The sequence below is a fragment of the Mandrillus leucophaeus genome, unplaced genomic scaffold, assembly GCF_000951045.1.
Source record: "Mandrillus leucophaeus isolate KB7577 unplaced genomic scaffold, Mleu.le_1.0 Scaffold24, whole genome shotgun sequence".
NCBI lineage: Eukaryota > Metazoa > Chordata > Mammalia > Primates > Cercopithecidae > Mandrillus > Mandrillus leucophaeus.
The window spans coordinates 904687-922171 of NW_012102476.1; the positions used below are offsets into that span (position 1 = coordinate 904687).

Here is a 17485-nt window from a genome sequence, read left to right on the forward strand (position 1 = left end):
AAAGCCCACATCCTCACCACGCTAGCAGATTGCCTTAGGGTTCTCACTGGGAGACCACCTCACGTCGGAAATCTCTGTGCAAGAGTCAGTGTCCTCCACGAAGCTGTGAGGTCCCAAAAGACAGCCATCGTTTTTTATTCAATTTGGTTCTCCCTTAAGTTGGTCAGGATTTTTTTTTTTTTTGGCAGGGGATGAATAATGGAAATTTATTTCAAGCTGAGTTCAGCAAAAAAGGGAACTTATGGGCTTATGCAACTAGAAGTTAGGGGTCGCCAGTTTCCACACAGCTGCGTTCAGTTACAGAAATGATGGCATCAAGACGTGGTGTCTCAAGACATGGTGTCTGCCTCCCTCTCCCTGCCTTCTTTTCGTCTCTTGCCATTCTCCCGTTCAGCACCATCCATGTGGAAAGTCCTGGAAGCTCCCGTTTATGCCTCCTTTCTACCCAGCAGTCCCAGATGAAAGAGAACTTCTGTTTTCCTGAATCCCAGTAGTTCCATCAGCTATCCCAGAATTAGATCTCTGGGCCTAGCTTGAGTCATGTGCCCATTCTCTTTTTTGTGTATTTGTTTGCTTGTTGTTATTGTTTTGAGACAGGGTCTCACTCTGTGGCCCAGGCGAGAGTGCAGTAGTGCAAACACAGCTCGCTTCAGCCTCAGACTCCTGGGCTCAAGAGATCCTCCCGCCTCAGCCTCCCGAGCGACTGGGACTGTAGGTGTGCCACCGTGCCCGGCTAATTCGTATGTCCATCCTTAAATCAGCCACTGTGACTCACCATGGTGGGTAGGGCAGGAGGTGGGAGATAGAAAACACAGATTGTCCAGGCCTGGAGCCCAGAGAAAGGGGTCAGCCACCCAAACAGTGTGGACTGAGCACAGGGTGGTTCTCCAGAATGGGTCAGAGTGTGGTCACCAGAAGGAAAGCGGGAATGCTGGCCAGGCAGAAGCAGCCACTGTCCCCTTCATCTGATGATTTCCCCAAAGATGCTATCTGTTGATGTGTTTCCTGCTGACCCGGCTCCTGACCTTTCACAGAGATGTTATTTCAGTGCCTTTGGGAATCTGGCCCTGGAGTAGAGCTCAAAGACCTTTTTACTGCAAGGCAAGTGTCATTTCTCTTCTATTCTCAGTAGGAAGGCAGAAGAGCCTCTCAACCAAGCACCCTCTGCGTCTGTTTCGAGGCCTGTGATTTCTGAATCTCTTCTCTGTGAACCTTTAGCTTTTTCCTCGCTGTATTCAAAATCCTCAATCCACTTCACCACTCCGTGCAAGAGCAGAGCAGAGAGAGCTTTAATAAACTGACCCTGGGGGAATGTGTTGGGGTTGGTAAATACGGCCAATCCTATTAATGTTTTGAAAGGGGATATATGACTTGCTAATTTGCAGATGACACTAATTTTGGAAGTTTTGCAAATATCAGCAGTGATGAATAAGAAAGGAGCTGAGAGGGCTGAAACATGGGGGAGAAATAACAAAATTAATTTCCATTTGTATAAATACTAATTGATACACCAGAGGAAAATGAATATGGCATGTTGGATATTAGCTCGAAAAGGAGAGTAATCACTTTCAGAACAGCCCCAAATTAGATGGAATCGCAGTGCAGCTTGCCAGGCAAACAAAGAGATTGCAGGCTTGGGAGAGTCTGGGCCGGCATCTCTTTGTTGTCACAAAGGGAGGTGGCATTTCTCCCTCACGCTGATTTCCGTCGTCCAAATCCACATCCTCCTCCACCTGTGGCCCTTCCATCTCAGGAGTGGTGCCCACAGCCCCTCTGTCACCTGGGTCAAAACTTTTTTCCCCTTCCTTCTGTATCCAGACCATTGAGAATCCTGGTAGTGCTATCTCTGAAACAGATCCTGTATCTGTCCCCTTCAACTCTATATTCATTGCCACCAGCCTTGTTCAAGCCATCCTTAACTGCAACAGCTTCCTCCCTGGTCTCCCTATAAAATCCAACTGAAGGGAGCTTTCTAAGATGCAGATCAGATCATGCTGGTCCCCTGCTTCAACATAGAACCTACCAGTAGCTTCCCATTGCAAAGAAAGGAAAATCCAAACTTCTTGATATGATCTAGCCCCTGCCTACCTGTCTGATTTCACTTTCTTCTACTCTCTCCCTTGGCCACTTGGTTCCACCTATGGGTCAAATTTGTTCTCCTCTCAGCCTGGAATATTCTTCTTCCAGAAATGCGAAAGGTTCCTTCTTAGCACCCTGGTCTCAGCTCAAAAGTCACCTCCTCAGGGAGGCCCTCCCTGACCACCTCTGCTCGTATTCAATCACTCCCTATCCTGTTGCTATTTTTTTTTTCATAGTATTCATCACTCTTGGGAACTGTAGTCTTTCTTTATTCATTATGTTTATTGACAGTCTTTGCTAGAATGCAAGCTTCTTGAGTTCAGAGATTGTGCTCTGTTGTTCATTCCTGTAGCTCTGATGCCAAAAATAGGTTTTGGTACACAGTAGATGATCAATAAATATTCGTTTACCATTGACTGTGAATTTGGTAAAACCCAATAATTTTCATTTGTCTCATTTACTTGCAGATATCTACTGAACCCCTACTTTTTTTTTTTTTTTTTTTTGAGACGGAGTTTCGCTCTGTCGCCCAGGCTGGAGTGCAGTGGCCAGATCTCAGCTCACTGCAAGCTCCGCCTCCCAGGTTTATGCCATTCTCCCGCCTCAGCCTCCCAAGTAGCTGGGACTACAGGCACCCGCCACCACGCCCGGCTAGTTTTTTGTATTTTTTTTTAGAGACAGAGTTTCACCGTGTTAGCCAGGATGGTCTCGATCTCCTGACCTCATGATCCGCCCATCTTGGCCTCCCAAAGTGCTGGGATTACAGGCTTGAGCCACCACGCTCGGCCGAACCCCTACTTTTTAATTAGTCATGTGTTTAAAATTTTTACTAAAAATATTCATTGAACATCTACTAAACACTGTTCTGGGCTCTGGGGATACAGCAGTGAACAAAGCCAGCAGAGTCCTGGTCTCAGGGAGCTTCCATTTTAGTGGGGGAGACTGATGAAGACGATAAGCAAATCAATGTAGATTCAATTGTCAGGAAGCATTCAGTGCTATAAACAACAAGGTGAGCAGGGTAAGGATGTGGAGAGTGATGGGGTGAGCGGGACTGTTTGAGCTCTGGTTATTAGGGAAGGCTTCTCAGGAAATGACATTGGAACACTGACCCATGCTGAGAAGGAGTGTGTCAGCTAGCTTTTGCTGCCAAACAAGCCAATCCAAAATCCACTGACTTAACACAACTACCATGAATTATATTCATGATTGACTCGTAATTCGGTGGCTTGGCTGGGCAGCTCTGGGTGAGCCGGTTTGGTTGGCCTCTACTGGGCCTGCTCGAGTTCCTGATCAACAGGGAGGTGGACTGGCAGCTGAATGACCTAGGACATCTTCACCACCGGCTGGCAGTGGGGAGGCTGCTGGCCAGAGAGGCAACTGGGTTAGCTGGGCTGCCTCACACGGCAGTCTCAAGCCCTGAGTGCTTTACAGGCTCTGCTTGCATCACGTGGGCTTCTGTCCCATTGGTCAAAGCAAATCACATGACCCAGAGTTAGGCATGGAGAAATAGACTCCAACTCTGGGTAGGATAAGGGGCAAAATCACATTGCAACGACAGAGACATGGGGTGGGAGGAGTCTGTAGCCACTTTGCACGTGACCGATGCAGCAAGAAGCGCATGTGCACAGTGCTGTGCTGCCCACATGTTTGTTTCGTCTGCCCAGAGATGCTCAGAGCTACCTTGGCACCACGAAGGAAGGAAAAGATCTGAGGGCTAAGTTACAAAAAGTATGTTGGGAGATGACGGGGCATGGGAGAGAAAACCAAGCTCCAGGGAGGTCAGGTGACCCAGCCCCTCTTCATGGGCACAGAGAAGTCCTTTCACCTCTCTGGGCTTCCAGTTCCTCATTTGAGCTGCAAGGGGCTGGTGCCAGATGACACCCCGCTTCCTTCTGCCCGCTCTGTGGTGCTGGCATTCTGTGAATGCTGCGAAGAGTGAGAGTCTTATACTTAGCTACCCAAAAGGGTGCTAAAATAAGCGGCAAATTCTCTAAGGGCAGAAGGGTTTATTGTGCTTGGTCTTGCTCTAATGAGAGACCGTTAAGGAAAGAGACGTTCCAGCCAATTATCTGACAGGGCTTGATCAAGAGATTCATTCCATTTGAGCTTCCTGGGCAAATGAATGACACCTGGGCTGTTTTGCCCCAGGGCCACAGAAGGTCACTTCTAAAGGGTCTCTGATCGAGAGAGGGTGGGAGCAGAGGCAAAAGGATGGCAGTATCACCCTAGGTCACTTCCTTTACTCTGAGCCCATGTGAATCCTTGTGATAGCAACCAATTTGCATAAAATGTCAGTTTCCAGCGCCGGGGCTTACTGATGTAAGTCTCCATGTAGTTGCTGGTTTAATCATTCCATCTGTACTGAGCTCCTACTGTGTGCCAGGCACTGTGCCAGGCTCGGTTCACAATGGTTTAGAGAAACAGACGGGGTTTCTCCCTCAAGGAGTTAGGCATCTGGTGGGGCAAGCGGATATTTACCAAATGATCACGAGATTACAGCGGTGACCAGGGCTTGGAAAGGGAAGTGTACCGTGGCATGGCAGGTTATCAGTGGAGGTTTGACCTGGTCAAAGAAGTCAGGAGGGCTTCTCTGAGGAAGGGAGCTGGGATCTAAAGGGTGAGCACAGGTCAACCAGACCATGTGAATTCTACAGAGGGGTGGCAGCACATGCTGTGGTTGGAGAGAGAGGAATATAAATACGAGAGACTGAAGACAGTCTGGGTGGGGCCCAGGGTCCCTGGTGCACAGGGAGGCCAGAGAAGTAGAGAGAAGTCTGATGGGGAATGTGGTGTTGGCCAGAAAGCGTGGGAAGCCACCACGGACGTTCAGTGTGGGGTAGGACAGCACAGTCTGGAAGGCAGAGGAAGGACCCAGGGCTGTGTGCATGTTTAACTCTCATCCATGCAGCCTACCATTGTTTGCTGAGCGCTGACAGTGGCCTGGGCCCAAGGCCACCTAGAGGAAAGGCACAGAGCCCACCCACAAGGCACTCTGGGTCTGGGTTGAAGTTGCTAGACTATAGAGGCCGAATAGCATTCCTCTCCCCGTCTTCATTTTAGATGCCTCTTCCGGAGCCTCTGGTGCTGATGGACCACTTCTCTTCCTGTTGCAGGCCTTCAGCTGAATTTCACTGCCTCCTGGGGAGACTTGCACTACCTGGGGCTCACTGGCCTGGAAGTGGTGGGCAAGGACGGCCAGGCGCTGCCCATCCACCTGCACCACATCTCCGCCTCCCCCAGAGACTTAAATGAGCTCCCCGAGTACTCTGACGACTCCCGGACCCTGGACAAGTAAGTGTCTTATCAGAAGCTTTATTTTCATGACCACAGGGTTTTGGGGAAACTGTTCTGCCTCTGAGACCTCAGATTCAGACATCAAATAGAATCGCATATGTCCCTCCCCTAGCCACCCTGTGAGGTCATGTGGTCAAGGGAAACCGAGGCTCAGGAAAGTGAGGTGGGAGGTGATTCTCCAGGGCCACACAGCTGGAAGCGTCAGGCGGGATTTGAAAGCAGGTTCCCATGCTTCCAGACACAGCCGTGGTCTGCGTTTTCTTCTCCGTGCTTAGCAGAGCATCTCACACACAGTAGCTGTCTGTAAACCTTTGCAGTGGACGGTTTGGAGTTTACACATGAATGACCCAGGCCTGCCGGGGGCTGAAAGCTCCCTCTCCCCTCCTTGAGGTTGGAGGTGATGGCTCAGGAAGCCTCCACAGGCGGTGGTGGCTGCACTTTCCCCTGCACTTGTCAGATTTCATAAGCCAAGGTTGGGTCAAGTCAGTAAGCGGGGAAGCCTCAGATACAGCATCGATCTGCATGGACCTGCAACCCACAGACCAGCACTCGGCTCCCCTGCTCTGCACAGCCTGAGGGCCTGGTCGCTGCTTGGAGGTGTGAACTAGGGGAGTCAGAGGGATGGGAGTTCAAATCCTGCCTCTGCCCCATGCCAACTATTAGGTAACTTTCTTAACCTCTCCAGTAATAACAGCAGTGGTTATAGTAATAACTGATCACATAACTGCCAGTTTTTTAAGCAGTTATTAAATGCCAGGCACTGGGCTATGTGAAGCAGATAACAGATATTCATTCACTGAAGCCTCAAACAGCCCTTTGAGGAAGGGACCATTATGAGCCCTACTATACTGATGCAGAGACTGAAATACGCAGAGGCCACCCAGACTAGTGCAGTGGCAGAGTCATGATTGGAACGCAGGCCTGTGGGATACCTGCCATCCACTCACTTAACCACTAAATTATACTGTCTCCCCTGCCTTGCTTTCCTTATTATCAGTAGAATGGGGACAGTCATTCCCATGGCATGTCACGTTGCAGCCACATCCCTTGGCCTGGTGCTGAGCCCATGCAGAGTCGGTGGCAGGCTTCTCCCTGCTTTTCTATAAGGTGGCCCTGAACCGTGGCCTCACCCGCTGCTACCATTAACTGCTCATGGGCCCCTCTGACCGCAACCGCATCCTGGCAAGTCACTCCTGAGTATTTAGGCTTGGAGCCTGGAGACCTGGCTCCCAGTCAGCTGGAAAAGTGATCAACGCACAGTGCGGCTTGTGGATCCTTCCCACCCACTCACCACCCTCCTGCCGAATTATCTGTTGGCAAATCCCAGGCCTGATAGCATTTCCTCTTTAGGTATTTCAGTGTATACCTCTAAACAATAAGGGATTTAAGAGAAAACATAATCCTGGTACCACTGTTATTCCTGAAAAAGTTGCCTGTGGGCGGTGGCTCATGCCCGTAATCCCAGCACTTTGGGAGGCCAAGGCAGAAGGATCACCTGAGCCCAGGAATTCAAGACCAGCCTGGGCAACATAGTGAGATTATATCTCTAGAAAAGAAAAAAAAAATTAGCCAGACATTGTGGTACATGTCTGTAGTCCCAGCTACTTGGGAGGCTGAGGCAGGAGGATCACTTGGGTCGAGAAATTCAAGACCAGCCTGGGCAATATAGTGACACGGTATCTCTACAAAAAAAAACAAAACAAAACAAAACAAAACTAGCCAGGCACTGTGGCATGTGCCTGTAGTCCCAGCTACTTGGGAGGCTGAGGTAGAAGGATTGCTTGAGCCCAGGAATTCAAGACCAGCCTTGGCAACGTAGTGAGATTGTGTCTCTACAAAAAAAAAAAAAAAAAAAAAAAAAAAGCCAGGCATTGTGGCCTGTGCTTATAGTACCAGCTACTCAGAGGCTGAGGTGGGAGGATCGCTGGAGCCCAGGAGTTCAAGACTGCAGTGAGTCATGATTATGCCACTGCATTCCAGCCTGGGCAACACAGTGGGACCCTGTCTCAACAAAAAAAAAAAAAAAGAAAGAAAAGAAAAAGAAGAAAAAAATAACAACAATTTGTTAAATTACCAGATATCTCACAGATTCATAGTCCCCCCACCCACCCTTTTTTAACAGTTTGCTCATTTAATTTGAGATCCAGATAAGGTCTATGTGTTGTGATTGGTTACTATGTCTCTTAAGCCTCTCTAGGTTCTCTTTCCCCTTTTTCCATTTTTTTCTTGAAAAATTATCTGTTGAAGAAACCAGGTGGACCTGAATTTTACTGGCTGCATCTCTATGGTATTGTTTAGTCAGCTCCTCGCTCCCCTGTATTTCTAGTACATTGTTAATTAGATCTAGAGGCCTGATCAGATTGAGGTTTGACCACTAGGGCAAGACAGCCACATAGATGTCAGTGTGTGGCCCTGGGGACATATATAATAGAATGTCTGGTTGTCAGGCTCTTTGTGATGTTGGAAGCTAGTCATGCTGGTGAAGTCCCTTAATTCATTAGGGGTTTCAAAATGGTGGTATTTTACGCCTGCTATTCTTTTTAAAATTTATTTGCTGAAATAACTGCGATAAAGAGAGAATTTCCCTCAATTATTTGGCTACTCTGTGGTGCAATTCAGATGGGAAAGGCAGCCTAAGTGCTGGATTCTCTCCCCTCATTTTCTTTTTGGCTTTCCAAATGACTGTTTCTCTAGCATCGTCTAAAACTTGTCTCTTTTCAGGGATTAATATAAACTCATGGATTTTAAACATACAGTATTGCATTTGAAGAGTCAGTAGTTTGCAGTTTTTATCCTGATTGATGTTTAAATTGTTCCCTCATGGATGCTGGGAAGTCCTGAGTCCTTTTAAAGCAGTCACCTTTCTTGCCTTCTGATGTGACAGATGCTTCAGGCTCATCTGGTATATTTCTTGTCCCAGACCTAGAATCAGCCATTTCTCCAAGAAGCCCTGGTTCCTTTTAGTGGGAAATGGTATTTAGAGACCATAATCTGGCCACTAGGGATGCTCAGTGCTACTCGGCCGGTTGCTGTTTCTAGGCTTTGTTATGGATAGAGCTAGGAATTCATTTAGATGTTCTTGAGAGTGTCTATAGAGTCTTCCTTTCACTGGCAGCTACAAATCCTCCAGCAGTTCTCTCTGCTCTCAGAATTGGGCAGGTTTGCTGTGGAGCAGCTCCATTTCTAGGACAGAAAGATAATTGCCTTTGGAAGGAAATAGAAGGTTCTCTAGTGGTCACCCTCAGTCAGCTTAGTTCCACAAACATTCCAGGAATTGCTGAATTTCTTCAGTTTTAAGATGCCAGCAATTGTCAGACACACCATCCATCAATTTAATACCAGCCTTTTAGAGAACAAAGAAACATTACCTCCTTGGGTAAACACTTCGATTATGAGATTTTTTTTCCAAATTCACAACTTTAAAATGTAAAAGGAAACAAAAAGTTTCTTTTCAAATCTAGGAAATGTGGCAGCAGGCCAAGTTTCTCCCAGTACAGCAGCTGCGAGGTACCAGGAATCCAGGGTGTGGAGTGGGGAAGGTTCTGGAAAATGGGAGGGAGAGGGAGGTTGCTCAAGAGGCCACCAGCTGGGCCCTTTTTTCCAGAACCAGGCTTCTGAATGGCAGTGCCAGACACATGGGCCAGAGCCATGAGGACGAGGGCCTGAGGCCTGAGCTGAGGCATGCTGGGCAGGCTGGGGAAGTGAGAGGCACGATTGTCCTTGGGAAAAACACAGGCCAACTTGAGGATGAGTAGATGTCCCAAGCAAGGGAACCAGAAACTGACCAGGACAGGAGTGCTATAGGGCTGAGGTGACAAGCTCAGTGTGCCAGCTGGGAAGAGCATGAGGGAGCATGAGGGGCTCCTTCCTACAGGTTAGAGGCTTTCCTGGGATATCCAGGCCATGCGGTCACAGAGCATGGTCCGGCCAGAGCAGCTCCCACAGTCACCTGCCCCTCCTTCTACTTGTTCCAAGCCAAGAGCTGCAGAGCTCACATGGTGCTTTTGTACCTCTCTCCCCCAGCGTGGGAAGGAAGGCTACACTGCTTTCTAACTATGCTGTAAGGCCAACACAGCAAATTTACAGAAAGTTTGGAAACTTGAGAAAAATACTCACTTCCATACCCTCTGACCCAATTATGTTTTTCACTTTTGAACACTCTCTCCTCGTCCTTGTCCTCATTTCTCAGCTTTAAAATCAGTGTCCTGCCTCCTCCATGTGACTGCAGTGTCCTCACAATGGCACCTTAACCCCTGTGAAATTTCCTTAACCATTTCCCGATTTTGAGATCTTTTAGGTTGTTATCCTTTTTTAAGCTAGTATAAATAACACTGTGATGAGCATCTTGGTTCAGATAGCCTTTCCTATATGATGAATATATTTTCCTTCTGGGGAAAAAAATCCCAGAAATGGGATCACTGGGCTAAAGGATTCTGAAAAATGACACATTTTCCCTTTTTTAAGAAAACCCTGATGATTGCTTTTCTGCACCTTTAACAGCATAACCTATTTTTTTTTTCCTTTTCAAAAATGTCTCATTTCGTAGATGAGAGACAACTTCTGACTATTGTTCTCATCAGTCACACCTCCCCTTAACGAGCCTGACACAGCCAGGCTAGTGCCAGGCAGTGAGGACGCACGCACTGGGGGCTGAGGGTGTGGGGGCCCCACTGTGATGCCCCCTGTGCCCACTGAACTGCCCCCCTGCCGCTCCTTCCCCGTTGCTGCAGGTTAATTGATGGCACCAACATCACCATGGAGGATGAGCATATGTGGCTGATCCCCTTCTCGCCGGGGCTGGATCACGTGGTCACGATCCGCCTTGACAGGGCCGAAAGCATCGCAGGCCTGCGCTTCTGGAACTACAATAAATCTCCCGAGGACACCTATCGCGGGGTAAGCCGGGGAGCAGCGGCCGCGCTCAGTCCAGCGTCAGGGAAGCAGCACCTTGATGAATGGCTGGCATGGCAGCCGGAGAGGAGCATAAATCCTCCAGAACTTTCCAAACGGAGCTGGGGGCGTTATGTCCAGGGAGGGAGAGCACTGCTATTTCCTTCTGCAAATGGCAAATGCAGGCTAAAGAGCTCAGGGCATTTCCAGGGAACTGCACAGCGCTGTTTCTCCTGGTGCTGGGGGGCCCTAGGCAGGTCCAGCCCTCAGCTTGCCATGGTCAGTTTCGGCCCTCAAGTCCATTGAGTGCCCGGGTGGCCAGGCCTCTGCTGAGGGCTTCATGGGCATTCATCATTTCACTGGATTCTCATCCCAGCCAATAGGAGGCAGGTGCGATTACCCCCATTTCTCAGGGTCTGAAACTGAGGTCCAGGAAGGTTCACTCACCCATCCAAGGCCACACAGCTGGAGTCTCCACCTTGGCTGGCCAGACCTGGAGCCCACACTGTGATTTCCATGTGATGTTTTGCTGAGTGAGAAGCAGCACTCAGTCTTGGTGGGATTGAAGAAGAGAGCCTTGAAAGAGCCCTTTTCTCGGGCTTCTGGCCTCAGGTGACTGAATGGGTGCCCTCCAGTCACGTAAAAGTGATGATGAGGCCACCGAAAGGTAGCAATTCAGCTGGAGGGCCTGAGTCTGAGTCTTAGCTTGGACCCTACCAGCTGCATAACCTTTGACACGTGACCTGCCTTCCCTGGGCTTGTCTCCTCATCTATAAAATGAAGAGGGAATAACACCTGCCACGGCAGATTGGCATCACCGTTGCCAGGTAACAGTTGACAAAGCCAGGATCCAGCCTCATGTAATCCCCAGAGCTGGGCTCCCCACCATGTACCCACCACAGAATTTATTCTAGGGCCTTAGGAATCGTATCACAGACCAGGTGTAGAGGCTTACGCCTGTAATCCCAGTACTTTGGGAGGCTGAAGCGGGAGGGTGGCTTGAGCCCAGGAGTTCGAGACCAGCCTGGGCAACACAGAGAGACCCCCATCTCTACCAAAAAATTAGGCAGGCTTGGTGGCACACACCTGTAGTCCTAGCCATTTAGGAGGCTAAAGCAGGAGGATCTCTTGAGCCCAGGTCGAGGCTGCAATAAGCTATGACCTCACCATTGCACTCTAGCCTGGGTGACAGAGCAAGATACCATCTCAAAGAAAGAAACATGAAAAAAAGAATTGTCACATCTTACAGCAAGATCGGTAGCCCCTGGCCTTCCCCGTGTGACAGGAGCTGAGCCAGCCTGCTCCTCTGAGCAGGCCAGTCACGGACCCTCCCAACGCCACCCTGTGTCTCTGTGAGCGCTCCCCTAGTTTGACACATTGAAGAAGTCAGATGTATCAACACTAAAAAACAGCCTTTTGAGGCAGAAGTTGCCTCAAGTTGTGCCTTTGGGCCTTAAAATTCCCTTGAGCAAATCACAGTCTGTCTGGTAGAGCTTCTGTGACCTGAATTCACCATCTGGAGATATTGGGCTGAGTTCCCATCTCACGGGTCTGGGCCCCACCAGCCAGACAAGGGCTACGGTGGGATGAGGTGGAGGCGGGGAATGGGTACATAGCCTGAGATGGGAGACCTCCACTGCAGTGAAATGGATGCTGTGACTCAGATCCCACACCCCAAGGGCCTTCCCAAGCACCAGCGGTCCCTGGCATGTGGTTGGAAGCCAGGGCCTTGGACTCCTGGAGTTGGGGCTTCAAATCCCTTCAGTGGCCCTCGGGCAAATCGCTTAGCCCCTGTGAACTTTAGCTTCCTTCGCCATTAGATGGAGATGGTGATAGAGGTCACCTCCAAGGGAATGCGCAGATGACAGGTGGCCACCTCTGCCCAAGGAAGTCAGGGATGCTTCCTGGAGGAGGTGTTGGCCATGGAAGATGGACAGGGGTTTCCTGGGCCTCTGCTTTGCCATCACTGGATCCACTCTTGGGTGACTCTGTCCAGGACACACTCCAGCAGCTCCAGGCTTATATCCTGCTAGCTCCAAGCCCAGCAAAAGAGAGAGCTCCCCTTTCCAGGCAAGCCAGCAAAACTCCAGGAGTCATGCTGATGGGCCCGGCCATGTCTCAAGTTCAGCTCGGGGGACCCAGGTAGGAATCCCCCTCGAGGAAAGCAGATGGAGAGACTGAGGACAGGGACCAGGTTTGAGTGACAGCCACACCTGAAGCCAGGTAGCACCACCCTTCAGGTTTACTTATCCTGTGAGTAACTGACATAGAGGCTCCCAAAATGCTGAAGGAACGAGGGACCCCAGGGGCATGTGAGAGCCAGGCCAGGGACCCTTCCTCCCTTCCTTTCTGTAGGAGGAGCTCCTCTACCTCTCCCTAGGGGAAAGCCACCAGTTGAATGAGCAGTTGCACCCATCTTGCTGACCACGAAGGTGGGCTAAGGTGTGGAGGAGAATCAGGCTCCAAAATCTGAAATCAGGGAGGGGGTGCTGGCTGTCGCCCCTCCCTGCCCATAGCACAAGTGGTGGCTGGGCCGCCTCAGACTCTGCCATTAGGACTTTGAGATTGACCAGTAGAACCTGGTTGTCTGGCTGGAGAACTCTGGCTAGAACAGGGAGAGATGTTGGCTCAAATCCAAGTGAATCCAGCAAGCTCTTAGAAGGCACCTGCTGTGTTCCAGGCCCCGAGGCAGACAGAGAGGTGGTCCAGCCAGACCCTCTGCCGTAAGAGACACCCAGAAGCCACTGGGGATGCTGCTAGGCATTCAGGCCCAAAAAGGATGAGCTCAGTGCCATGAGAAGAAAGATCGGGAAGAGGTCTGTCCTGTCCTAAGGGAGAGCTCCCAGAGGGGTATTGATGTGTGAGCCAGGGGTTGAAAAAGGAGCAATAGAGCCTAACATTCACGAAGTATACAATTTGTGCCAGGCACTGTTTAGGGCACTTTACATAGGTTAACTCATGACTGTGCCCATTTAACAGATGAGGAAACTGAGGCATAGGGAAGGTAGGTAACATACGCAGCTACTAGTGTTGCACATGGAAGCGCCTGAGTCCGTGCCCTTGACCTCCATGTCTTGCCGCCCCAGGCCGCTGCAGCTGGTGAGGTGGGCGGGGCCTTGGCCAAGTCACATGCCTCCCCTGAAAGCTGTGGACCAGAGAATGTATGCACGTGTCCACTGCAGCAGGGGGCTCGCCTGTCTTGCCCTCTGCTACCTGCCCAGTGCCCACACAGCACCTGGTACGGGAAATGGAGCCCGGTCAGGTGGCTCTGCGAAAGGCTCCCCATGGTGGGCACAGCTGCCGGCAGCTCTGGTCATGTCAGCACCACTCCTGTCCCCACGTGGCCTGCCTCCGTTCAGTCATGTTACTTCCTTTGTTTGCCAGGCCAAGATTGTCCACGTCTCCCTGGACGGCCTGTGCGTCTCCCCGCCAGAGGGCTTTCTCATCCGGAAGGGGCCAGGAAACTGCCACTTTGATTTTGCTCAAGAAATCCTCTTCGTGGACTACCTACGGGCTCGGCTGCTGCCCCAGCCGGCCAGGAGGTGAGGGGAAAGTGGGCGCCACGCGCAGCCCCTCCCGGCCCCTGGGCCCGCTTGCTTTGCAAGTTGCTCTGATGTACATACCGAAAGGGTTTTGAAACGGTGATCAAACGCATGGCTTTTCAACTTAGTCATTTTCTAAAGCTCAGCCAAGCCTCACCGGAAGCCTGTAGAATGGACTTGCCTTGTCTGGGGACATTTGGGTTTTTCACAGTCTGGAATGCTGAAGATTTTAAATGCTTCGTTGCGTTTCCTGCTGGGAAAAGAGGCTACAGCCTGCCTCCGTTCCAGAAATGCCTGCTGGCCAGGTCAGGGAAGGGCCTTCCTTCTCCCGTTTCTGTGTTCCTGATTTAGAAAGATTCAAGGAGAAAAATAGAGCTTAATATTTCATGGATTCACTGGGATTTCTTGGCCCCAGTCTCAGCCGCATTAAGTTCATAACGATTTGTAAATGCCACGTTAAGTTTACTCATTTAAACCCCCTGATGTCCAAACGCCAGAGGCCAAGCTCTAGAAACAAAATGAGTTTCCCTGCACTGTAGTGGGATTGGCTGGCTGGGCTGGTCACTGGGAAGTCACTTAATTGTAACATTGCCCTTGAAATGAAAGAGAACCAGGCTTAGGCTGGAGGGCACTGACAGTGGACCAGGGAGAGAGGCCCCGTGGGGAGGACTGTGGAGGAGAGAATCCTTCCCAAGGGCTGGCTGCGTGAACACTTTGATGTGTCCTTTGGGAAATCCTTCCAGCCACCCTTTGACCTAGCCAGTATGATGCCCGTTTTACAGATGTGGGAACTGAGGCCCTGGCTGGTGGAGCCAGGTGCTGAAGATCATGAAGCCAAAGCCGTCAGGGCTCTGCCCGCCTTCCAGCCTCCTCTCGCTTCTCTCTCCCCATCCTGCCCCAGACTCCAGCCCTCTGGCTGCTTTCTGGGGCAAACACCAGCAGCCCAGTGTCTTCCCACCTCGGGCCTTTGCTCTGCTGCTCCTCTGCGTGGAAGGCTCAACTCTGACACTTCCCAAGGCTGCCTCCTCCTGGAGGCCTTCCCAGAGCACTCTCTGAGGCAGCCTGCCCCACCCAGGCCCTCTGCCCTGTCACCCTGTCCTGGCTCTCAGCACAACGTGGACCGTCCTTGTGTTTAAAGACATAGAGGGGGTTGGTTAAGAAAGGGGGCAGTGGTACCAGACAACCTCGAGTCCCATCCTGGTTCTGCCACTACCAGCTGCATGGCCTTGAGCAAGTGACCTCACTTCTCTGTGTTCTGGTTTCCTCATCCACATCCCAAGCATCTAAAAATGCCCACCTCCTAGGGTTGTATTGAGGAATCAAAGAGTCCATTTCGGGAAAGCCCTGAGCCCTGTGCCTCCCTGGCACAGCATCCTGCCGGCATTGGCAATGACTGTCATCTAGAGCGGGAACTCCACGCGAGCTGGGGCCTCATCTGTCTTTTCCCTGCTGCGTCCTAGGGAACACTAAACTGCCACGTTTCTTCAAAGCCTGTTATTTCTGGTGATTCTGGGCCGTCGTGAGCTTCTTCATGGTGCTGTTTTATGCTTTTTCAGGCTGGACATGAAAAGCCTGGAGTGTGCAAGCATGGACTACGAGGCGCCACTGATGCCCTGTGGCTGTATCCTTCTCCTCCCGCCCCACCAGCACATTCTGGGCCCCGAGGCAGTGCCTGGGCCGCAACTGCCCAGTCGGGGTTTCAGGCGGCCACATTTGAGGCAGCTGGAACTCCATGCAGGGAAACCAAGGCAGAGGATGGGAGACCTCCTGCATCCTCAGGGTCACTGGGAGCTGCTGGGACTGGGGCAGCCAGGCTAGTTCCAGATCCCACTCCTGGCAGCTGAGGCTGGAGGGGCAGCCTCAGGACTCCAGCTGGGAGGGGCTAGAGAAGCTGACACTGACCCCAGCGGCTAGACTGGGGAGGGGAGTGTCCTGGAACCAGCCAGAGAGGAGGTGAAGATAGAAATAGCTTGGCAATCTAGGCACAATGGCTCACACCTGTAATCCCAACGCTTTAGGAGACCAGGGAGGTTGGATTGCTTGAGGCCAGGAGTTTGAGACTAGCCTGGGCAACATAGTAAGACCCCATATCTTAAAAAAATAAAATAAAATAAATTAGCTGGTGGCACATGCCCATAGTCCAAGCTACTTGGAGGCTGAGGTGGGAGGAACCCTTGAGCCCAGGAGTTCGAGGCTACAGTGAGCTCTGATTGCACCAGTGTACTTTAGCCCAGGCAGCAGAGCTCAGCACTCTGGTACTACTATCATCCCCATTTCACAGCTAGGAAAACTGAGGCACAGAGAGGCTCAGTAATTTGCCCAAGGCTACACAGGTGAGAAGGGGTAGGACCTGGGGGAGGTGAACCCAGGCAGCCTGGCTCTAAGGCCCGCTCTCTAGCTGGCCAGTTCTGGAAGCACTGTCCCAGGCAGCCTGGCTCTAAGGCCCGCTCTCTAGCTGGCCAGTTCTGAAAGCACTGTCTCCAGCTATGCCATCATCTGGGAGCCGCCCGGCCCCTTTTCAGGCCTCCCACCTGGTCTGCTCCTGGGAATGTGGGGAGTGAGCAGGGCACGGGGCTGAACTGGGAAAGGGCCTGATGCCCAGCTCTGCACGTGGGACTTCAGCAGCAATGGTGGTCTCCCTGCGCCGGACCATGGTCCCTGGTGCTGTGAGGTTTATGTGTCCCCTTCTTAGCCTCCTGTCTACTTGAAAGGGACGGAGGAGGGAGCAGGTACTCTGTTCTTCTCGTTTCACAACCAGAGAAACTGGAGCGTTTCGTTCGATACCATACAATGAGTTTGTAACACAGATGTTTCCCCATCCCGCCTGCTCCCTGGAGAGCACCCTCTCCTCCCGTCCTGTCTCCTGGGGCCTAGAGGAAGGCTTTGCATTCCTAATGCACGCACATGTGCTCACATGCATGCATACACACGCACACACACGCACACTCACATGCACACACATGCACTTTAAGAAAATGTGATGCCACCTATATTTTGATAGGCTCTAGTCTCAATAAGAGAAAAATGTTTTTCTCTCATTCATCAATATAGACCCAAAATAATTTCTCTTAGTTTGCCATTGTTTTACTGTATTCTGCCAAAAAAAAAAAAAAAAAAAATTCAGCCGTCTATTCCTTAATAAAGTGTCCCAGTCATTTTCCAGTTTCAGCTTCTCACCAGCTGGGGCGACCCGTATTACATCGGCCTCACTGGCCTGGAGCTGTATGATGAGCGGGGAGAAAAAATCCCCTTGTCAGAAAACAGTATCCTTTCTAGGACAGGAGCGGGCTCCACCCAGATTATGGGAGCATGGGGGGGTCGGAAATGGGGCAGAAGCCTCGCGTGCAGAGGGAAATGGCCCTCTAGGAACCAGAGCCCAGGAGGCTTTGCTTATAGTCAGATGCTGACCCTTAGGGATGTGCAGCAGAGAGCAGCTCCCAGCCCTGCCTGCTAAGACATCAGGAGCAGGAAATCCACAAGCCAAAGAGCCCTGTGGTCCAATGAATTGAGAGAGGCTGCCAACTATAGCCTCCTCTTCTCGGAGAACCACAGATGTTTTGGAGTTCCAAAGGCTCTGACAAGGTCTGCAGGGAGAAGCCTATTGCACTGTGTTCAACTCAGTGTGTCCTGAATTTCTTAAGCTTGGAACCCTCTGCCCATGGTATGCCCACACCAGA

General features: G+C 51.0%; 1 protein-coding gene across 1 annotated transcript in view; it reads left to right on the top strand.

Annotated features, from left to right (window-relative positions):
• The window catches only part of KIAA0556 (KIAA0556 ortholog), a 259351-nt gene that overhangs the window by 234826 nt on the left and 7040 nt on the right, over window positions 1-17485 (top strand). Inside the window, exons 19-23 of the mRNA XM_011982338.1 lie at window positions 5196-5373; window positions 10107-10272; window positions 13651-13808; window positions 15365-15429; window positions 16961-17071. Of these exons, the coding sequence (XP_011837728.1) occupies window positions 5196-5373; window positions 10107-10272; window positions 13651-13808; window positions 15365-15429; window positions 16961-17071 (678 nt within the window). The remainder of the gene's footprint in view (window positions 1-5195; window positions 5374-10106; window positions 10273-13650; window positions 13809-15364; window positions 15430-16960; window positions 17072-17485) is intronic.